Source organism: Rhinolophus sinicus, chromosome 15 (genome assembly GCF_057876585.1).
Source record: "Rhinolophus sinicus isolate RSI-liver-muscle chromosome 15, RSI-T2T, whole genome shotgun sequence".
Lineage (NCBI taxonomy): Eukaryota > Metazoa > Chordata > Mammalia > Chiroptera > Rhinolophidae > Rhinolophus > Rhinolophus sinicus.
In genome coordinates, this window is record NC_142515.1 from 28,655,933 (window position 1) to 28,679,803 (window position 23,871).

Here is a 23,871-nt window from a genome sequence, read left to right on the forward strand (position 1 = left end):
GGACTGCTTCCTTGTAACCATATGAATGGAGTATTTTATGACATCAAATAGTGAAATCATCCATCCATCCCCTATGAATGTTTCCCAAATTCAATATAATGCTGAAACTAGAAGCTTCTTCCAACACAACTTAGTGACAATTGAGACCTTTCAGTATTTCTAAAAATTCCAATTAAATAAATTGAAACTAGATAAGGTTGAGTAGGCCACAGGGCAATGTGGTTTACCTTAAAAAACAAAACAAAACAACAACAACAAACTAGGTTTAAAGGAAAAAGGAAATCACACACGTTGAAAAAAGGTAACTTTTCATCAATGGATAATGTACTGTTCACAGATACAGTTAAGTCTAATGGAATATAATAATCAAGATGTTAATGTTTTCCAGAGAGGCAATTTGGAGTTAGTTGAAATCATGGTCTTAAGAATTAAGTAGATCAGCTTAGCCACTTATTTGCTCTGTGTAATTAATTTACTTAACTTCATTTGTCCTTGATTTCTTCACCTCTAAAATGGAGATAATAGTTCCTAACTTGCAGAATTAGAAGCAGTGTTTGTAAAGTACGTGGTGTAACATCTGAGTTAAATAAAAGTGAAGCATTGCTGAACCTTGTATAGAGTCAGATGCCAGCTTCTAGACCTGGTTTTCAATAGAAAGATTAAAAAATAGCCTCTCTTGGCCTAAAAGCGAAATATGTTAATTCATTTTTTTCAGGGTAAGTTTTAAAAGTGAATGAAAGTTTTAGATGTCTGAATAGCCCAGGAACAGTGATATCCCCACCACAATCCTTTAAAACTATTGTGGCTTTTAAAAATAACTAATTTTTGAACTCTTCTGTTTCCTGAACTCTGGGCAACTTAGGTTCTGAGTAACTGACTTTATACTTCTTTTACAGATGCATGGTCATGGAGGCTATGACTCTGATTTTAGTGATGATGAACACTGCGGAGAATCTAGCAAAAGGAAAAAAAGGTAACTTTTATTGATCTGTTTCATATCTTTTCTAGGTAGAGATGAGGCATAAATAAGTACTATTGCGAGTTTTTGGATTGTCTTTGTATGTGAAGACAGCGATGTTCTATGGAATGAGTTTTTGTTTATTAAACTATAATGAATTGACTCAAAAATTTGAGAACAGTTGTGTGAAAAATAAGAAAATGTTTATGCTGTGTAGGGATTTGTGGAAGGAGAAGGGGAGGAGGAAATCAATGAAAGGTCTTAGGTTTCTCTGTTGCATCTACTTTCATTCAACTGTCAGAGACTTTTTACTTGCAAATGTTAAAACTAAGATGGGGCTGGGTTGGTGTTCCCTTTGCCTGGTACTTGACTTCAAAATGAGGTTTGTGTGGAGAATGAGATTGTGTGCAGCACAATTCTTATGGTTTTGTGAATGAGCTAAGTGGTCAAAGAGCTGATGGAAGTTTTTATTGAATTGGAAGGGACAAGATATGTCAGCAGATAAAGCCTGGGCCTTACATGGAGGCTACATCTTGGTGGAGTTGCTGTTTTTAGGGATGTTGTTATCAGCTTCCAGTGTTTAGAAACTTGATTTTATCCATTAACTTAGGAGTGGTTGACTGATTCATATTGGGGCTGAACGTTTTTGTCGGGTATTCATACTTCATGGATAACCAAAAGAATAGACATACTTATAATAAATTGTGTTTTATGATGCTTTACATTTTCAGGATTTTTCATTCAAAAATAAATAGTTGAATAGTCTTCTCTGTTCTAGGGTTATATCTATCTGCATAACTAGGGCTGATCATCTATAGTCTATATCACCTATAATCAGCCTTTCTTTTTGCATAGTATCAGTTACCAAAAGCTTCATTGTCTCTATTATACAAACAGGGAGATTGTGGCACAAAGATTTTAAGATTCAGATAATGAATGACAGAGCCAGAATTTGAACCCAGGAACCTAGGCGGTCAGCCATCAGAACCCATAGATTTGTTAGTTTCATCTTCATTACAGGTATTAAATAAAGTTAAGATATTAATTAAGCTATTTAAGGAGACATAAATTTGAATTATTTAAAACATATTCCAATTGTGAAAATATAAAGAGACAGGAAATACTCTTTGAGAAAAATGAATTCTTAATTTTTCTTTTTAACAAACCAGGACAGTTGAAGACGATTTACTGCTCAAAAAGCCATTTCAGAAAGAAAACCATGGAAAGGTGGCTCATAAACAAGTTGCAGCAGAATTGCTGGATAGGTATGGTACTTCAGTATAAATTACTTTTTTGGTTTCAGATATTTTTGTAAACTCAGGAACTTGGTTGATTTGATTATATTAATCAGAATGTGGACATTTGAATTTACTTTAAATAAAATTTGTCTTAACAGGGAAGAAGCAAGAAATAGAAGGTTTCATCTCATAGCAATGGATGCTGTATCCTTTTTATATTTCTAGGTTCTTATAAGTAATAGAGTATTTTAAAATCTACTTTTTTATTTTATGAAATCTTGTGAAGTCAGACTTATATTTTATTTATTTATTTTTATTTATTTTTATTTTTATTTTTAAAGATTTTATTGGGGAAGGGGAACAGGACTTTATTGGGGAACAGTGTGTACTTCCAGGACTTTTTTCCAAGTCAAGTTGTTGTCCTTTCAATCTTAGTTGTGGAGGGCGCAGCTCAGCTCCAGGTCCAGGTGCCATTGCTAGTTGCAGGGGGTGCAGCCCACCATCCCTAGCGGGGTCGAACCAGCAACCTTGTGGTTGAGAGGATGCGCTCCAACCAACTGAGCCATCCGGGAGCTTAGTGGCAGCTCAGCTCAAGGTACCATGTTCAATTTTAGTTGCAGGGGGCACTGCCCACCATCCCTTGCGGGACTAGAGGAGTTGAACTGGCAACCTCGTGGTTGAGAGGACCTGCTCCAACCAACTGAGCCATCCGGGAGGCAGCTCAGCTCAAGGTGCCATGTTCAATCTTAGTTGCAGGGGGTGGAGCCCACCATCCCTTTCGGGACTCAAGGAATTGTACTGGCAACCTTGTGGTTGAGAGCCCACTGGCCCATGTGGGAATTGATCCGGCAGCCTTCGGAGTTAGGAGCATGGAGCTCTAACCACCTGAGGCACTGGGCCGGCCCTATATTTTATTTTTAAAGATAAATATTGATGTGGAATTTTGCCGTTTATACTTTTGAGTATATTTCTCTTTTACTAATATATAAGAAAGGTTTAGAGACCAAAAACAACAACAACATGTTACTAATGTTCTATAAATAGGTTTACAGAGTCCATGAACTTGCAAATATTTTTTTCCAACCTGTTTTTGCCAAGCTCTCAACATTTCTCATTTTTATACTACTCTTATCTTCTGTCTCATTTTGACTCTTATTCTCTTCCTACTTCTATTTAAGGTCTTTGTAAAACTTGTATTTAAAAGTAGGTCTGTCTGTGGACTGTTCTCAGGCCTGCTATCTCGCTTCAGCTGTCAGGCATGACTTAGGGCTGTCTTTAAGCTATAACTTGCTTTCCTGTTATAGCTGTGTCTCAGCTCAACTTTTTGATAAGACTGTGGCTCATTACTCTAACTGCTACCACTGGTCTTCCCTATTACTGTTGGGCATATTAGAGAGTGAAAGGCCAAGCAAGACCTGAAGTATTTCTAGGTATTTATTGTAATGATGGTCAGGATTAGGAGAAGGAGACAATGTCAATTATATATACACCCCCATCACCACCTATAGTCATCTGTTTTACTTTGTTATCATTCTTAATGCTTCTCTTTAAATTATACAAATTCTCTTGTCTCGTAACCCAAGCACTTAGCTGCTTCTTATGGATCTCATCTACCACTTACTCCTTTAGCATTTCAGCAGCTGCTCTGCCTTCTATGATGCCACTGATTTGGGGACATTGGGGCATCTAGTTAAAGCCTGGTGAGCATGAAAGTCTAGGTCCCCTTTTCTGTTATGGGAGTAGCTGGGGCCACAGTTTTTTCTGGAATATTTGGCTGGAGTGGAGAAGTTATTATCTAAAAGTTATCTGTCTTGTTAGACTACCTCTCTCTTGGTTATTCAGTTAGAGCAGGTTTTTATTGGGAGTTTTTGGTCTGTACTAGTTGGTATTTCCAGGTTGCCAGCTTCTTCACCTCCAAGGCTGGGATTTATAAGGCAAAGAGAAAAGCTGGGGAATTCACCACTATGTTATACCATGGGTCCTTAGGGTTCCTAGCTGGTATGCTTTTTTCTGCCCACCTTTCAGAGTCTTCCTATGTTTATCTTATGTATAATTTCCAAATTTTTTAGCTGTTCTTAGTACATTTTTGTCTACTCCAGCTTCCTGGAAGCAAAGTCCCGTGCACTACTTGTTTTTGTAAATAAAGCTTTAAAGTGTTACCTGTGCCTACTTTCATGCTAAAATAGCAGAGTCGAGCAGTTGGGACAGAGTCTATATGGCCTGCATGGCTGTGTATTTACCATTTGTAGAAAAAGTTTGCTGACCCCAGCTCTAAAAGATTTAAGTGACTTGCTATGGTCACCTGACCAGTTAGTGATGGATCAAGAGCTAGAACTCAGATCTCTAGATACCTGGCTGTTTTCTTTTTTCTTTTCTGAAATGTTAACTGTTTGGTTGCCAGTTTTGGATGTTTTGGATATTTTGATTCAGTACTTGATTAGAATACATTGTGATTAAATCACTATTTTCTTTAATAGGATGTAGTCACAGGCAGTGTTATTGATGACATCAGTTCTTATATGTGCGTGTTCAGCTTTAGAGAGAGTACAATTAAGCTTTTAAAACAAAAGTTACAAACTCATATATCTTGTTATACTGCACTGAAAATAACCATGACTGTGGATTCTTTGAGTATCAGAAGAAAGTATTAAAAATAACATCTGATTTCTCATGTTTCTTTTTGAAAGCCTAATGTTAGGATTGAATGTTATAAAAGTTGCGTCTTCTATTTTAGAGGCTTTATCATTACTGGAATAGCTAAATTGTGTAATAATGAAAGGTAAATTATATTTCTTACCTTTAATTTTATAAAATATAATTTATTTTAAATATTGTGATGATTAAAATGAATGGTGGTGTGAGGCTGTATGTCGTTCAGCAATAGAAAAGGAAACTCTTTCTCTCCAGATAGGTATATTTTATCACAAGTAGTATATGCTTGAAAAGTGTTCGAAAAAATATAAACAGTATTCGTACTACATAATGTTCACTCTTAACACTTTTAGCCCTTTTCTATCTTGAATTAATAAGTGTGTATAGTATATATTTGCATATTAGAAAGACTAGACTCATACTATGCTCTTTATCCCGACTCACTAATATATCATGTACACAGTACAGCTCTTGAACAGCTATAACCCTTAACTTTTTGTTTTTTTAGTATCAAAGGCACACAAAGTTTGTAAATGACTATATTTTGTACTATGGTGGCAAAAAAGAAGATTTCAGGCGATTGGGGTAAGTGTCACGAAGTTCACGTAGAATTGGAGAGGCCTGTGGATGTCTTTGAAGACCCACAGCTACTGTGTCTTTTGATTCTGTCATATCCCTCTGCTTTCCATTCCAGTGTCCTTATTATATAATGAGGTGGAGAGGCCATCCATAGCTTCTAGCTAAGTAGCTTCTCATGAAGCCCAATTCTCTGGCAACAGGCCTCAGGCGGCCTGCTGAGCCAGATCTGTCCCGGCAATAACAGGACATGTGAGGAATACACATGTGCCTGGTGATGCAGGTTTTGTTTTGTTTTGTTTGCAAGGATCTTTGAAATAATGAACTTTTTAGACCTCAGGGTTTGGGACTGCTTTTTGAAAGGTAGGGCAAACAAGAAACTTCAGTCTATTTCCCACACATGAAATTGCTTCCTATATTTGGGGCTCTTCTGTTAGAGCCACTTGGTTTTATGTGGTGTTTTCCCTATGACTTCACCATTTTCTGAATTGGTAAAGTCCTAAAAAACTTTGTACCATCTCATCTATCTCAAACTTAACCTCCTCTCTCAATTTTGCCTATATTCCCCAACAATCCCTTACTCTATCTCCAGACTGTTAGCACCTAGAAAAATCATTCCCTTCACCTTTCTTCCTCCCTTACTCAGTCTTCCTAGGAAGCTATAGTAAAATGAGGTATAGAAAACTCTTCATATGTTTTTTAAAATTAGATTTCAGTAAGATAAGTGTTACTGACTTTTATAGATTTTTGAACTTATTTTCATTCATTTTTCCTTACCTGTTTAGTGTTTACTCAGCTTTCGCATCCTAGCTTTGGTTATTTACCACCATTGGTATAATTGAAACCAGGGCCAGAGATGGATGGATTTCTTAACCATTTAAGTTGTTTCTGTAGTAGCACTCTTCATAGTGCCTTTTGAAAATACTGAAATAGTTTTTATAATATGTGTACATATATACATACCCACAGATAAAATTGTCTTTATCTTTGTGTATTATATTTTTACTCCAGTGTTCAAAATTTCACAAAAATGATTAACCTCCTAATTTGACTAATTCTGTAGTAATATTAAATTGAAATAGTTTTATTTTCTAGGGAAAATGACAAGACAGACATGGATGTTGTACGAGAAAATCATAGATTCCTATGGAATGAGGAGGATGAAATGGACATGAATTGGTAATTTTAGCCATCTGAGGCATAATGCGTCAAAGGCATTAGTCCTGTGTCTCCTGCTCTCTGAGTGTTTTCTTACTTTGTCACATAGCACCTGCATAGAACAGTTCTGAACTGAAGACGTAAAACCATGCTTCAGATTACTGAATCTAGTTTGGTTCTTTTGGTAATTTTTAGCAGTTTGAATTGACTTTTCATTACTTGACTTTGTTTTTAAAAAATAATTTATAACATTTTAAAAACATTATTTGTTGTCCTGTAATATGTTTCTTTTTAAATTTGTAACATATTTTGGGTAAGAGTAATACCTGAAAATGGTTTTTAAAATCCATACATTACAAAGGGTAAAAAGTGAAGAGTAAGTTTCTTTCTCACTTCTGTCAGCCTTCTATGAGGTTAGTGCAAAAGTAATAGCAGTTTAGAAGGTTAAAAAAAAAAATTGCAAAAACCACAGTTACTTTTGCACCCACCTAATAGATTCCTTCCCTGAGAGAACCACTATTAATAGTTAATATTCAGATGTTCTATGCACACATAAGTAATAGACCTCTTTTAAAACATTAATATTTATATCATGTGCGTTATTCATTTGACATTCCAAGTAGCAAACTATGGTTCAATTTCTAAATGAAGATTTATATATTTTTTATGATTCTAGGGAGAAGAGACTTGCAAAGAAATACTATGATAAATTATTCAAGGAATACTGCATAGCAGATCTCAGTAGATACAAAGAAAATAAGGTATGCCTTCCAAATACTTATAAAAAAAGGTTCTTATTCAAGTACAGTGTTACTTTTTTACTGTCATGCCCCAGATTATTCTTTTAAAGATGCTAATTCAAGTCTAAATTGTCCTGCATCTATGAAGTATCATTTGGGCCTTTTAACCTCTACAGTTACGGAATTTATAAAGGGCCCATTAGACAAGGGTGCTTCTTTGTGACCTTGAAACATGAAAAGTCTAAGATTAAACACAAGTGGTTACTAGATTCTGTCTCATCTGGACTCTATTCTAGAGCCTCTAGTGATTTTAATGAATGATTTGACACTGCAGAATGATGTCTTGTTGCACACGTTTTTTGAAATTCATAGACTTTTTCTCCCTCAATTGATTACCATTTATAAAGAGGCCGATGCTCATCTTCTTTTGTATAAATGTCTATTCTAGTAAAATTAACTCTTCTCAGTCCTAATTAGTAATGGCAGATTCCCATTTCCACTTTACACCTTACTGTAGTTAACATTAAAGTGATTTTTATTCCAATGTCAAAGTTCACATTTGTGGCTAGAGAAAGAGAACCAGGAACAGGTGATCTCATTTTGAAATGGGGAGGGAATGTTGCATAAATCTGTATGTTTTGGATAGTGTACATTTATAGTATATTAAGAAAGACAACCTATTTAAAAAGTTGACTTAGATTTAGTTATTATGAAGATTTCTTTTTCATTTATATAGTTAAACCTCAGAACCGTGATTGGTTTAATTTTGTTCAGTAGTGCCTTTAGTATCTGGGTTGCTTCACATTATTCTTACAGGTAATATAATAGTAGTGTCTATTTTTATAGCCCAGTTTATAAACCCATGCACTTGGTGTATCCCAAAGACTTTCTTAGTTTCTTGTGAACTAGTTCTCATCTTTGTACTAATTATTGACCATATCGAATCCAAAAAGCACCACAGCAGTTGGAGTTACTTGAAGTTATTATACTGTAAGCCAAGTGTGAAATACAGATCTTTCTAGGAGTACATAACAAAGCAGCTTTTTCAACCCTGGCTCATTTGTTGATTGTTTTTCAGTATTGAGGACTAGTCTGTGTGCTGTGGATTAAAACATGGTGTCTGCCCTTCAAAAATAAAAACCTATAGTTAAGGGGAGAACATAAGTGAATAATTAAATATTTGTATTCTCCATTTTAAAACACACAGTGTATTATTGGAAATCATACATTAAAGAGGATAATCTTGAAGCAAATTATATTTTCCTATTAGAATATGATGAATAGTTACATATGAGGGTAAGTGCAAATAAGAAATCAGATATGACTCACCGGTTTTGAGTATGGATACTTGCGAAATAGGAAATATGGAGGTAGGGGGATCTTTTATTTTTAGAGCAGTTTTAAGTTCACAGACAAATTGAGGGGATTTCCCGTATACCCCTCATCCCACACATACAAGAGGTATCTTTTTTGGAGGGAAAGATAATGTTTTTTTGGCATACCATGTTTGAGTTGTTGGAGAAAATTAAGAGTATTACCTTTGGTTTCCTTGCTAAGATGTATTTTCTCATAGTTTTATTTACACAGAAGGTGTTTCATTCATTTTTAATTAATCGGCTATACATAGTAGATACTTTGGGCATTTTTAGTGAATTCCAACCTTTGTCCGCATTCCCTTTTTGGTTACTTCTTCCCTTACATCACTGAGAATTTGGTTGGATCATTGCATTATTTAGGATGAGATTCAGCTTCCAGGAACAGCAAGCACTCCCAAATAACACTGGCTTACATGAGCTAGAAGTTCATTTTTCTTTTTCTTTTCATAAAACTCCAAGTAGATGCTCCTGGAACTTTGTGTTATCAGATAGTTAGGATCCTTCTCTCTTATTGCTTGCACGGGTGCCCTCTTTGTGCTGGAAGGTAGAATGAGAAGAAGAGGCTCAGCACCAAGCTCTTTGTAACTCCACCGTTTAATCAGCAGGAAAATTTATATTTTCAGGAAAGAATATAAAAACAGATTGAGGCATAGTCTCTATGCAGTCTTTAACGAGTAGGACATACTGTAGTTGTTTGTTACATTTCTTATCCCCTCCCTATAAGATTATAACTTTCATGATGACAGACACTATTTTAATCATTTTTTATCCTCAGCAGTGTGCCAAGCCCAATAAGTAGTTTTTTAAGAATTATTTGTTGAACAGATTAATGAATGAAAGAAAAAGTTTGGAAATTATTGCTCTACACATTTGACTGCTTTAGTAGACATCCCACCATATCTTGGATGGCAATCAATTTTCATACGTGTATGGGCTTAAAAATAAAATTAAACAGTTATTTTGACTTATTTATTTTTTCCTAGAATGGGGGAATTTTATTTTCATTGGGTTTTAATCAAAATGTTTTGAACTCTCATTTGCGTTTACAAAATTGCCTAATTCATATAATAGATGATTTAAAAATAATAAGCAAAATTAACCAGGCATTGAACACTTCATCTGAATTATCTCTCTTAATATAACAACCTATGAGATTAGGATTTTTATACATAAAAAGGAAATATACTGAGAAGTTAAGTAACTTTCCCAAGGTCACAGAGCTAGTTAATGAATGTTAGAGCTTGTGTTGGGTCTGCGTGATTCTGGATCTGAGCTTTTAACCATTATAAAAGTAAACTAAATAGAAAATTAAGCCATTAACTAGAATTATGGTAAATTAGCATATGAATGTGAAAGATCTTAAAAGGCAGCAGAGAAAAATCATTTTTAGTCAAAAAACAAAGTTGTGTTTTGGGATCTGGAGGGAAGTTTAACAACTTTCCGCTTTAGGGCTCTAGACTGGTCCCATTGCTCTTTCTGTTCATTACTCTGCTGTTGTAGTGGGAAAAGAGCCATACATGAATGAATGAGTGTGGTGTATTCCAATAAAACTATATAAAAATAGGCAGCAGGCCTGTGGGCCATAGTTTGCTAACCCTTGATATACTATGTACCAGGTACTATTCAAAATACTTGGTAAGCATGAGTATTATCCCATTTAAACCTCTTAACCCAAAAAAGTAGGTACTCCTATTACTTCTAATTTACATATGAGAAAACAGAGACACAAATAGATTTAATAACTTGTTCAGTATTATTCAGCTGTTAAGTGGTAGAGCTAAGAAGTAAACCCAAACAATCTGATTCCAAAGGCTACACTCTGTTGCACTATAATATACCTTCTCTTTACTGTACCATAACCTCTTGTTTTGTTTTCTGTCAGTGTCCTAGAACAGGATATATTTTATTTACATATCTTGGCGTCTCGGCACCTGTAACTTCGAATAGATAGTTTAAAAGTAAAGAATATTGTTCCTTATGGTAATTGTTCAAACGTGTGTTTTTAAGTATCTGGAGTTCCGTTAAGAGAGAAAAAGCTATCATGATGGGAATTAGGTTGATAAATGACATCAGTTGTTGGCTCCATGTTTAGATTTATATACAACTTAAATAATGTTTAAATTTACTCTGGCATAAATGTAATTTTTTTCTCATCAGTTTGGATTTAGGTGGCGAGTAGAAAAAGAAGTAATTTCAGGAAAAGGTAATTCTATTTTTTTTTATAGGATGAGGTTATTTTATTATATTATTGAATTGAAGTTACTGGGTAAGATTATTCCTAATGTATACAGTGAATGATCTACAAAAGTGAAATTAGAAAAGGTATATTTGTGATCGATTACCAGCAAAGGTCAAAATATAATGCTTTAATGATTTTTATGTTTAGTCCCTAGAAGGGAGAATTTTTGCTTTTAGAGCATTCAATTGATTAAAGATTGTTTAAAGATTTCATAATGAGAAAATTACCAACAGATGAATACTTGAGTTTTTCTCTTTATCAGTTTTTAGAATAATGAGTTGGTATTACTGCATTTCAGTCAAATCCACATTTTGAAAGTAGAAATTAAATACAACTTTGACATGGTAGAATTTATGGGCGGTCTAGTTCTTATTTTGGGGAGTCACTGAGATTGAGCCCAAATATTTAGTCTTACAGCAAAACACCAGACATTTGGTAGGCAATCAGTAAATGCTTTTTCTATGCATTGTTGTAATCTATTCATAAAATTTTTTTGAAAACTTAATATCTCTATACTATCTTATGCTATGAAATAGCTCTTTATTAATAATTGCATTTCCTAATTGCAATACAAATTAATATTAATGCTCCTGAAAACTACATAGGAGCATTTAGGAAATAATTTTTTGCTAATAACTTAAAAAAATTTTTTTTAACTGAAAATAAAGGTTACATTTTGAAATAATAAAACATTTATACCATCAGTGTGGCTCATATACATCTTCCATAAATCGGATGTCTGTCAAGTGTGAAATTAGATAAGCAATAAAACAATATTAAAAAGTAGGAATTTTTTTCTTGAAATAATAAAGGATGAGCCCTGAAGGTACTCAAGAGGAGAAGGAATAAGTAATAAATTTAAAACTGTTTTTAACTTAAGATTACGTTTCAGTTCTTTTTTTCACCTACAACAATGAGATAATTGAAATGTCTACCATAATTTTAAAATTTTGTATTTTTATTGAATGGACTTTTCAGTTGATGGTAAGTAATGCTGCCTTTAAAAAAAATTGACGGACATTCTCTAAATTCATGTAATTGAAAAAAGGGTTACTTGGAAAGGGGACAGAAAGCTATTACTATGATTTATAAAGTTATAATTTTCTTGCTGTTTTAACAATAGAGCCATTACTAAACATACACAGATTTAATGAAGTATTCATTTGGAATGAATGAAAAAAATGCCAATTTATTAGGTTGGTTCAAAAGTAATTGTGGTTTTTGCAATTATTTTTAACCCTTTAAACTGCAAAAGTTGGTCTTTTTGGACTGAAAATTTTCAAAATTCATTTTGATAATTCCTTTTTAATGAAAAGTTAGATTTGTTCCTGTTGGCACAATTATTGAGATACAATTTTTGTTTTTGTTTTTATAAATAAGTTTTATTTTGTCTTTTTCTGTCAAAATTAAAAATTGTTGAGTAGTTTTTTCTTTTTCTCCCTCTTGGATTGTCAACATTAGTCCTTTTTTGCAGAAAGTTTTAATATACAATGGACCTGGTAATGTGGTTATTGATTTTAAAGTAGTTCTAAAATTTAGAACATGGCGTTTGATTACTTATTCTACTTCATTTCAGAATGCTAGCATTTTAAAAAGTGCTTTAAATGCCATTTTATGTTGATACTTAGAATAAATGCCACTGTGTTAATACTAAAAAGATTAATTTTAATCAGTTTTAGTATTATCATTAAATATTGAAAAGGACTCACCCAGGCGTAAGTACATCTACTTTGGAAAATATATTTATTCTTTTAGAGTGTTCATGAGTACACGCTTTTAGTATGGTTTTCCAAAGTGTAAGATTCCCTAAAAGGGAGTCACTAAAACTATGTCAGTATAAATAGTTGATCTATCTATCAAGCCAGAATTCTGTGACTGATTTGTTTTAAACGCTTTATTCAGCTCTTTAATTTGATACTTGTATGTACATTTCTTGAACATATTATAATTATTGTGGTTAGTTGTTTTTTTTAATGCTACTTCCTAGAACTAAGAATTTATGTATTATATGTTAAGAGTAAGTTTCAGAGCTAACACCAGATTATATATATAAATATTGTCACCAACTATCATAGCTAATATTCCTTCCTTTTTTGCAGGTCAGTTTTCCTGTGGAAATAAATATTGTGATAAAAAAGAAGGTTTAAAGAGTTGGGAAGTTAATTTTGGCTATATTGAGCATGGTGAAAAGAGAAATGCACTTGTTAAATTAAGTAAGTTGACTTTAGGCAGGATATGATTGATTTCTTCAAAATTTAATAATTTAGATTTTAAAATATAGACTAATTTAAGATTCAATTAAAAATTTTTAGTATAGCTTTACTGTTAGTGCTCTTTTTCTCAGCGCTTCCCAATGTTGCAAAGAATTTTTGAGCCTAAAATTTTTATATTCTCAGCATTTCGGTAACATTTAGGTGAAATAGTTCTGATGCTAAATGTAAACCAATAATTTGTAAAGTGAAGACCTCTTCCCATTAACTTGAGAATGTCACCAATGCAGAGTGAGAAGCAGAGTATCAGAAAAGGCAGTGTAAAATCTCATGTTAGCTGAAAGCCGTATTGTTGTGTTGGGCTAATAAGTAAATACACCATCTTTGTGTCAATAAAAAAAACTTTAGGAGGGCATAACTGTTCTTGGTATCAGTCTTAACAGCTTAGTGTTATACCCCAGAATATAGTAGTTTCTCTTAATATGCATGTTTTAGAGTCTGTCATTCATTCTTTATTTTTTTCCTAAGCTAGTATTGTGTGTCAGCTTCTCTCCATCATGGTAACAATGTTCTTTGGGTCCTAAATATATGTGCCCTTAGATTTTTTGCCCACTTCAGAAAGAAGTCACAAATTTCCCAACATGCTATTTAGCACATACCAATACAGACTAGTGTCTGAGTTCCTCTTTTTATCCCCCCTTTCTTCCGCCTTCCCCCATGCCCCCACTCTGGATCAAGCGGTTGTTTCTCAGTCTAGTGTGTAGGACACAGCTCCCTGACCCACACTGGTATTATGAGCCTTGTGCTACCCCGGCTGAGGCATTTGGTCACCAATTGTCGGCCGCTCACAGCAGCTCTCGCCAGCTGCCGGCTGCTCATGCTGGCCACCGGCCACTCATGGCACACGGTAGCTCACAGCAGCACAACGGGCTGCCCATGGCAGCTCACGGCAGCCCAGCTCCAGGGAGAGCTGTTGTTCACAGTCTTAGCTGTAGAGGGTGCAGCTCACTGGCCCATGTGGGAATCGAACAGGCAACCTTGGCATTAGGAGCATGGAGCTCCAACCACCTGAGCCAGCAGGCTGGCCCTGAGTTCCTCTTGGAAGTGCTCATGAGGAAAAGTCAATTGGTGTGAACTGAGATTAAGGCAAAAGAAGAGACCACAACTGAGGAAGTTTTTGAAAAGCTCTTTTCCGTTTGAAAACTCTTAGAGCACTTCAGAGGAAATGACTATACCACACTATTGTTGACAGAGATCTTTGATGTGAGATACACATTAATGCTGTCTATGAAACAGTTTGCTTTTAGAATACATGGCACATTTTTCTAAAGTAATGTTGTAATTTCAATTCCTCAAGCATTCTAATATTTTTATTATATATGTGCATTTTTTGAGGTGGAAAGAATCAAATTGTTTTCTTCAGATTGTTTCCCCTCTTACAGTAAAGCACTATAAGGAAAAATGAGAATTTATGATACCAAAAGTAGAATAGCAGTGCAATTATTAAAATTCAGCAGTGTCACTTTTTTTTTTTTTTTTTTTTTTTAGGATTATGCCAAGAATGTTCCTTTAAATTAAATTTCCATCACAGGTAATACTATCTTTTAAAATGTTTTGTTAATGGTTAGTATTTAGTAGTCTTGGATACAGTCACTTACCTGCACTGGATGTCTAAACGTAGACTTAAATGGTTGATGATTGAATTAGTTGTTTCTATAGAATGTCTGTCATTACTGTATGACCACATAAAGGAGGGAATTGGAAGTTCACCATGCCTTACTCTAGCCAGGCAGTTTTAAATAGGAACGCCTGTACAGGGTGGCAGATAGATGCTAGAATTTTTAGTTTGGAGTCAGTGTTCAGATACATAATACTTAGTTACTGTATTATAAAGCAGTGTTTTAATTGAAGTTTGTCATTCTCACAAAGGATTGTATACCTCCACTCATTTCAGATGTTAAAATCAGGCTCCATTTGAATGAGCTAGAATGCGTCTGCTTACTGAGTTGGGGAGGGCCCTGTATCAGTGTTCTGCAACATGCAGTATATATAAGATCATGGACTTTGAAGTTAGACCCCTGTGTATTCCTCTCAGCTATTCCACTTACTAGTTACCTTCTTGGACGAGCTGCTTAAACTCTGTAAGACTCAATTTTAGCGTCTCTAAAAAGGAGGGTACCCAGGTTATTGTGGGATTAAATGAAAGTGCGTGACACAGTGCCTGGCATACGGGAAGTCAAGCATAGCGGAGTAATTCACATTGAAGATGTTCGGGCAAAATCTGTGTGACTCATGACTGGGGCTCAGGTTTCATTCCTGAACAACAGTTGCAAGTAAGATTCTGCATGCAACTTTATAAAATGTGTAAGTTAGTATAGTAATTTTAAAATCAGCTTTGTTACAAATGTGCCCTACCTAATATTTTAGCTATTAAAAATAAATATTAAGTAATTAATAATTTTTTTATTTTTAAAATTAGGATTTTTTGGATTTGAGTAGCCTAAACCTTTATTTCCCCTCTCCATCAGTGATACTGAGCAATAACAGAAGTGTTTATTTGGCCTTGACTTTTGAGCTTCATTTTACAATTCAAATGATTCCTGTGAGAGACAAAAAGTGGTTGCTGTCTTACAATAGTATTATAGCATTTGGTACAAGTACCTTAACTTGGAAGTCCCTTGAAAATAATCTCCGTTGTCTCTTCATCTTCCTTCCCACTCCCAGTTTCAGCATTATCACCTTTTCCTATTTAGTATTTATTTAAACCAGTTAAAATCAATTGCTTGGCAAGCATGGTAGTATTGTAAACCTGGCCTGGAAGAGAGAAAACTACAGCAGTAAAAGGGTAAATGGTCTAAAGTAGACGTATGAGTTAACATTAAGCCCTCCCACCCTCATTACTATATTCCTTTATTCTTAAGAGAAGAATTATCTATTTACTGGTGGTTTAGAACTGTTGCAGTGGTTTCTTCAAAATGTAGGTATAATAGATATGAATTATGAGAAGGGAAGTGAGATTTGTTTATGTAATGTTTTGTATGTATATTTTAACCATTTTTATTTTTAATGTATTGAGATAACATTGGTTAATAACATTATATAAATTTCAGTTGTCCAACTTTATAATACAATATCTGTGTACTCTACTGGTTTGCTCACTATCTGAAGTCTAATCTCTTCTCATCTTGTATTTGACCTCTTTACTCTCTTTGTCCTCTCCCCACCCCTCTTCCCCTCTGTTAACCACCATTCTGTTGTCTGTATATGTGAGTTTGGTTTTTTTGTTTGTTTGTTGATTGTAATGGCTAAATGATAGAATATAAAAAGGAGGAAATGAGTAAAACTATGACTTGTATTTGCTAAGGTTTGTATACAGGACTTATAAAAAATAATTCTTTGTCTCAGTGTTGAGGCTTCATTGTTTTACAGAATTATCTTAAGTAATATACTAACCTAAAATATAATATTTACAGACTCAAGGGTTCCTTATTATGTAGGTTATATTTTAAAAATAAGTAACTGATTTTATTTTTTTACTCATTGGTTTTTATTTTTTTCTAAAGATCATTTGAAAAAAGTTAACTTTAATTTTATATTGTTCAACATAAAGGAGAAAAGAAGTCAAGTCAAAAAAAACAAAGAATAAAATCAAAAAAGACTGTGAAGAGTCATCCCACAAAAAATCCAGATTATCTTCTGCAGAAGAGACCTCTAAGAAAAAGGATAAAGGTAAAATGGAATTAAGATACAATATCTACTCACTTTTCTGAATATGAAGTGCAATATGCCTTGTTTCAAATCTAGAATTTAATTGGTGAATGCATTTAGAATTCTGTTTTATACTATTTGAAAGGAATCTGGTTGGAGAATTTAGATGTGAACTTATAGCGACTTACAAGAGTTTCAGAAACAAAGTTGGCTTTGATTCTTTTTTGACAGATGGTATAATATTGCAAACAGCCTTGTAATTCTGGCTTTGTCACTTAAAGACTTGTTACCTTGAGTGAGTCACTGAACTTCTTGAGTTTTACTTTCCTTATGTAAGTAGGGGTGATGTGAATACCTGGCCTCTGTACTGCTTGAGCTTATTGTGGAGAATCAAATAAGATTGTGAAAAACATTTTGAACACTATAAAACAGGACATAATCTATGAGTCAGTATAAAATTATAACACCGATTTCAATTATCATAGTCTGTGAGTTTTCACTAATTTATGAGCTTCTTGAAATGATAAAGATTGATATAATGTGTCCTCAGAACCTAGCATGGTTCTGTGCTCATATACTTAGTAAATATTTAAATCCATCAGTCAGCCACTTCTTCCTCAGCAGTCCTTAAGCTTTCTAAGCCTTCATTTCTTCATGTGTAAAATGGTCATGATAAAGTACCTAACTCATAGGATTGCTCAGAAGTTGAAATGAGAAGAATGCATGTAAACATTTTGCATAGTACTTGCCACATAGTTAGCTATTGTGAAGGGTACTGCTAGTTACTTTTTCAGTCCATGATAAAGTAGAGTCAGATTGGCTGTAATTTAGAGTGAATCAGACTTAAATTAGGTAGATAATGGTAGATTGAATTAGATTCAGGTCAATGTTACCATAATACTTGGACAAGAGAGGGCTCCCTTACTCCAGATATGAAGATCATTAGACAGGTTACATTCTTACATCCATTTTTTTCTTCTTGCATATCATGATATGCTTAAGCATATAGTATCTCCAAGTTTTAGACTTGGTAAAATTGATAGATGGTGAGTGGAAAATACTATTATTCTATTGCTTATTGAGAAATGGTATTTGAAGCAGACTGCCTTTTTGTCTCTATCTTAATCATTTGCTAACTCCAAAATAAATTTTAGTAAGTGAAAAATCTCATTTGAGTTTTTAAAAATATTTATGCTTAAGTGCCAGTAAAATATTTAATGTATCATATTTGAGAATTTTGTTGCATTCATTATTGTATTATATAATATTGTTACATTCATATGATAGTATGATACTGTATTAATCACTACATTAATACACTACATTAATACACTACATTAATCACTAATTTCAAATTATAGAACTAATCCCTACCTTGTAAAAGTGTATTCGGTACCTTCAAAACAGGTAACTAGGGATCAGAGATGGGGTTAGACCCCTCAGATTATACATACGTATGCATGTGATCTTCCTTACAGATATTTTTCCTTTAGTGTCCATATTTCAGTAGATCTCTGTCAACCTAAAAAGTAATATTAGAAATCTGGGAATTATCCGGGATGTGTTCTTTTCTCTCATTATTTATGTTTATATGTTAATATATTTCTCAAGTTCTCTCCACTCTAGTTCAAACCACCATGTTTTCTTGTCTAGGCTACTGGTTCCTTCACCACTTGACATCCTATCTTCCCTCCCCTTAATCTATTTATCACGAAACAATGATATCCTGTTGTTCTTAGGATAATAACCAAAATCCTGGACAAAGCCCAAAGGCTGTAAATGATCTGGCATACAAGGATTGTTTCTTACCATTCTCTACCTCACTTTCACACTCTACCCACATAGCCTTTCAGTTTCCATAAATGCCAAACTTCTTTTGTTTTAGGGACATAGATACTGCTTCCTTTCTTCCTAAAGCCCCCAGTCCTGTCCTAACTCATCCTTCAGATCTACGCTTAAATGTCACTGCCTCAGGGATCCTCTCCTGACTCCGTATCTGACCACGGATCTAAATTAGGGCTTCCGTTTATAATACTGTCACAGCTCTGGAGCTTTCCTTTATTGAACATATGACAATTACATAACAGCCCAAGGAGGACAGGAATTCAGTCTATTTTGTTTGTTGATACAGTCCCAGCACCCCATTAGCACATTAGGCGTACACATAATAAAGAATGAGAAAATGAAAGACTGAAGATTGTTTCAGGGCAACTTCGGGGATAGAAAAGCAAAGCAGAGTGGAATTAAGACATCTTTTTCTTATTTACTTATTTAGAGTATTTTTTATAGTGGAGAGTATAGGATATAGTTCTTTTTTCCAACTTTTGTGGTATAAAGCAGAAAACAACAATTTAGCAAACTTACAGGAAAATTGTGTGGAATTTTTTAATATCTCATCTGGGATCATCTGGGTTGATCTTCATATAATACTTTCTTGCTAGACCGCCTTAATTTGGCCCAAACTTCAGTATTAATTAGTGAATGCTTAATAGTTCAGCTGCATTTGGCCTGTTGACACTCCTTCTCAAAACAATCTACTTTGATTTTCTTCCTGTCTTTCTGGCCTCTCCTTACCTTTTTAAACCATAGTTCCTCCCCAGTATTACTCTTAGGTGTTGGAGTTGCTCAGGCTATTGTAGGACTTTCCTTCTCTCTCTCCATTCTCCCCGTGTGATCCCATCTACTCGCATAGCTTCAGGTTACTATCATACAAAATGTTAAATAAGTGGATGGATGGATGGACGGACGGACGGACAGACAGATGGATAATTGGGTAGGGCTAGGTAGCTTAGCAAATGGTTGGAGGAAAAATGTAAGAAAGGCAGATCAATAGTTTGACTCTGAGGACCCGTCTGCTTTGGCAGGTACTTACGCAGACTGTTTTGACAGAAAGTTCAGGGTCTTAACCCTTCCCACCACGCCCCATTCCCAAACTCAGTTCCTGGGGAAGGCCTTTCCTGACACCCTTCACCTCACTTCTCCAGGCAAGGTTAGGTCCCGTTACACATACCAATAGCAACCTGGACCTTTGGAAAGGCTTATCACCCTTGGAATAATTTGCTTATTTTCTGTTAAGGAAGGGACTGGGTGACTTGTTTGATTGTCTCTAATTCTTAAGCACAGTGCTTGCTCCACATAGGCCTTCAGTAAATGTTAGATGAGTGAGTGAATCAGTAACCAGTTTCTCAGTGTTAAAAGGAACATCAGAGATGTCAGACCTGGAATCATGATTGAAAAGATACTCTGTGGTTTTGCTTTTCAAAGTATGGTCCTCTGGCATTATCCTTATGTGGGATCTTGTTAGAAATGAACAATTTCAGTCCCTTCCAGATCTCTTGTATTGCACTTTAATTAAAGTTCCTGGGATGACTCATGTGGACAATAAAGTTTGAGAAGCTCTATACTTGCTCTGCTTTTGCTTCAACACCTCCAGGGAAAAGGAGCCCATTACTATTCAAAATACGCCTTTACATTTCAGATAGTTATAATTACTAGCAGGTTTCTCTTTACATTTAGCTAAAACCTGCAACTTCTTGCCTTCAGTTCCAGTTATGTCCTTAGGCCTCTACAGTAAGCCTAACCTTTTTTTTTTACCTATAGACATTTGGAAGCAGGTATCATGTTTCTCATATGACAGAGAAAAATACATTTCTTTTGCCACCAGAAACTTAGCTATGTTTTTATTTGCTGTCTGATGACTAGGAAATAAGGAGGAGTGAAGAAGCAATTAACATAAAATAGTCACTGTGGTCCAGGCCTAGGCTTTCTTTTTTACCCTGTAGTTCTTGCACTCCCTTTGGCCTTAAAGGGGCCATTCGTGCAATGGTTTTAGTTTAGGGGACCTCCTATCCAGGGAGGTTGGAGGAATTGTTCCTCTCCATCTATTATTTGTCCTTTTTTTTTTTTTTTTTTATTTAGCAGCCTTCAGAAATATTTCTCCAGAGGTCCTATTGCAGGAGACTGTATATAGTGATAGTTTTAAAAATTACATTACTAGAACTTTAGTACTTTTCTCTTTCCATTTCCTTTACTGGATAACCATTGTAGAACTGAATGTTTTTGTTTTATGATGTAATTGTGTGTGTGATTTTCAGTTACCGATTACTGATTCTCACCTGTAAATAATCTTTGAAAAAGTATCATGAAAAATGAGTTTTTATTTGTAAATTGCTTTCAGATGTTGAACATCTCTTTAGATAAAGTATTGGTTATATTATAGCTAATGTATGGGTTGGTTCATTGTTTGTTTCTTTTAGTAACATGAAATTATTTTACAGATACTCGTTATTTTTTAAGCTTTGTGGCTAGGTATTCCAGGCCATATGAGAGCATAAAATATCCCTGCCTGAAAGAACCTAACATTTTAGTTAGGGAGAGAAGTCTAAGGAACGTGAAAGTAGAAGACAGTGAAGTGCTTTTCTGTAAGACTGTAAAGTAAGCTCAGCTATTAGGAACAATTCTGGTTACAGCTACAACTGTTGCACCACTGCAAGGTGATTCTTAACAAAACAATGCTGTTTCCTTTTTAGGACATTCATCCTCAAAGAAATCAGAAAACTCTGTAAACAGTAAGTATCAAGTATTTCTTTATTTAATAAAAATATATAGATTCAACTTATTTGCAATTTGGGTTTCCCATGAATTGTGACTGGCTCCGATATAAATTATTTTGTATTTATGCTACATAAGAAAAATCATAGGAAAAAGACCTGATATGTATGATTTCTCCCCCGGTTTAGAACATTTAAAAGTTTCTTATTTTAAGTATAGAAAAACGTGAAAATGTTTTTTGGTGGATACAGTTGGTACACATTTCAATTTCACATTATAGAATATGAAGGAAGAGAAACGGATGAGGTTGGAATGGAAAAATCTGAATTGGGGAGGTGGATTAAGATTTAAGAAATATTGCTTCTGTTGCATGGGACTGAGTTATCTCTGTCATTTTGGTGATTTTGATTGATTAAAGGAAGTAGGTGGTTTGTACATGGAAAGCAGATGTTGGCAACTGATTGCTACTGGTTTGTTTTTTTAATAAGTCCTGTGGTTTTCACAGGATTGGGTCAGACCAGATTTGATTTTATTGAATATTTGCTATAAATTTTATTATTTTTCCCTGCAACATTCCAAAAAGTATTCACAATGACCTACAAAAATATACACTAAAGTAAGATTTTTTTAAAGGTAAAATTAGAATAATGGAAAAATAAAGGTAGAATAGCAAAGCAAACCTAAAGGTAAAATTAATACAGAAAAATGTTTTCCAAAACATCCTGCATAATTGCAAAGGTAGATCACAAATTTGTCACTGTTCTTCCTAACAACCAAACCAAAGAAGGAAATTACCAGTAGAATGATTAATTATACCCATATAATAATAAAGAGAACTCACAGGGTGGGTGTTTAGCTTTTTCCAGGCAGAGTTTTGAGAACAGAATCTCCTATGGGTTCATAAAAGGGGCCATCCAGTTGTGATACAACAAACAGTAATACAATGTTGAATTTCTTAAAGACTTTGCATAGGCTTAGGGCCTGACAATAAAGTGTAATTCAACAGCATACCTAACTCATTTTATAATATCTGGACTTATTTTATTAGAAATTTAGAAGTTTAAGACTTCTAGGCTTACTTGGAAATTTATAAACAAATATTTTTTTTCAAATTTTACTGTAATATTTACTGTGGCAAACTCAAGAAAAATTTTAGTAATTACTCCAAATCCCACCATTCCAATATAAACATTATTAGCATTTTAGTATAATTCTTGAGAATTTTTAAGTGTTCCGTAATCATAAATTTTGTACTGAGAAAATAGTAAAACTGAAATTTTAAAATATTTACTGTTTAAAAATTTAATGAAGAGGGAATTATCAGTGTAGGCATTCATCTAGTTTAGGAATATAACATATTCCTTATAAATTATTTTGCTCATATCAGTTTTGTTTTCAGCATATTTGAAGTGTATTTCAGCATATTCAAAGCACTGACACTTCCTTTTTCCCACGTCAATCCTAATTTATCAGCAAGCAACTCCTTCTAAATTAGGTGAAGTGTAGTGCAGGCATGAGACTGATAGACTTATGCTATCTGGGGTAGTAAAGTAGTAAAGAAAAAGCACACACAGGTTAAAGTCAGAAATTTTGTTTTAGTTTTCACCCATTTCCAACAGTACATGGCAATGAGCGGTGTGAAGGCCTATTTAATGTAGAGGGAAATAATTGCCCTTTTCCAGTTCCAAATTTTTCATTATTAAAAAATGTTTGGGGCGAAGGTCTTAACTTACTCATTTATAGTCATTCTTTCATTTATTCTTCCTTCTCCCCTCCACTGCCCTCCCTCCAGCCCTCTTGAGCCTCTTCCATCTCCCAGAAATAGCCCTAAGTCTCTGTCCCTCTCCTCAGGCAGGTCAGACTTCTGATAGTAGGGAGGGAAGAATGTGGTACCCAGACTGAAGAACCTGTAGCTTAGTTTGTTTTCTTGCTTTTTATTTTATTTTTTAAATTATTACTAGTTTCAGATGTACAAAACAACATCATGATTAGACATTTACAAACCTCACAAAGTGATAACCCCAGCAAGTCTCCCACTCCTCTGACACTACCAGGCTATTACAATACTGTTGACTATATTCCCTGTGCTGTACTTTTACATCCCGTGACTATATATATATTTTTTTTCATTCTAGTTGACATTAATATTATTTTATATTAGTTTCAGGTGTACAGCACAGTGGTTAAGCATTTATATAATTTATGAGGTGATCCCCCCAATAAGTCTAGTACCCATCTGACACCACACATAGTTTTTATAACATTATTGACTATATTCTTCATGCGGTATTTCACATCCCTGCGACTATTTTGTGACTACGAATTGGTACTTCTGAATCCCTTCACCTTTCTCACCTATCCCCCAAGTCCCCTTCTCTGTACTGTACTTTACATCCATGTGACTTACTTATTTTATAACTGGAAGCTTGTACCTTATTGTCTTTCACCTATCACTCTTCCTTTTA

At 34.4% G+C, this 23,871-nt stretch overlaps 1 protein-coding gene across 4 annotated transcripts in view; it reads left to right on the top strand.

The window, feature by feature from the left end:
- The window catches only part of LOC109451444 (protein FRA10AC1), a 35,705-nt gene that overhangs the window by 1,887 nt on the left and 9,947 nt on the right, over positions 1–23,871 (top strand). For 3 of the 4 annotated variants that reach the window (XM_074339372.2, XM_019739718.3, XM_019739712.3), the window contains exons 2-12: positions 897–973; positions 2,128–2,223; positions 2,355–2,400; positions 5,357–5,433; positions 6,520–6,603; positions 7,259–7,343; positions 10,856–10,901; positions 13,037–13,150; positions 14,696–14,738; positions 16,758–16,876; positions 21,385–21,423. In XM_074339372.2, coding sequence (XP_074195473.1) covers positions 897–973; positions 2,128–2,223; positions 2,355–2,400; positions 5,357–5,433; positions 6,520–6,603; positions 7,259–7,343; positions 10,856–10,901; positions 13,037–13,150; positions 14,696–14,738; positions 16,758–16,876; positions 21,385–21,423 — 826 coding nt within the window. The remainder of the gene's footprint in view (positions 1–896; positions 974–2,127; positions 2,224–2,354; positions 2,401–5,356; positions 5,434–6,519; positions 6,604–7,258; positions 7,344–10,855; positions 10,902–13,036; positions 13,151–14,695; positions 14,739–16,757; positions 16,877–21,384; positions 21,424–23,871) is intronic. The other variant, XM_074339373.2, reaches the window with a different exon arrangement.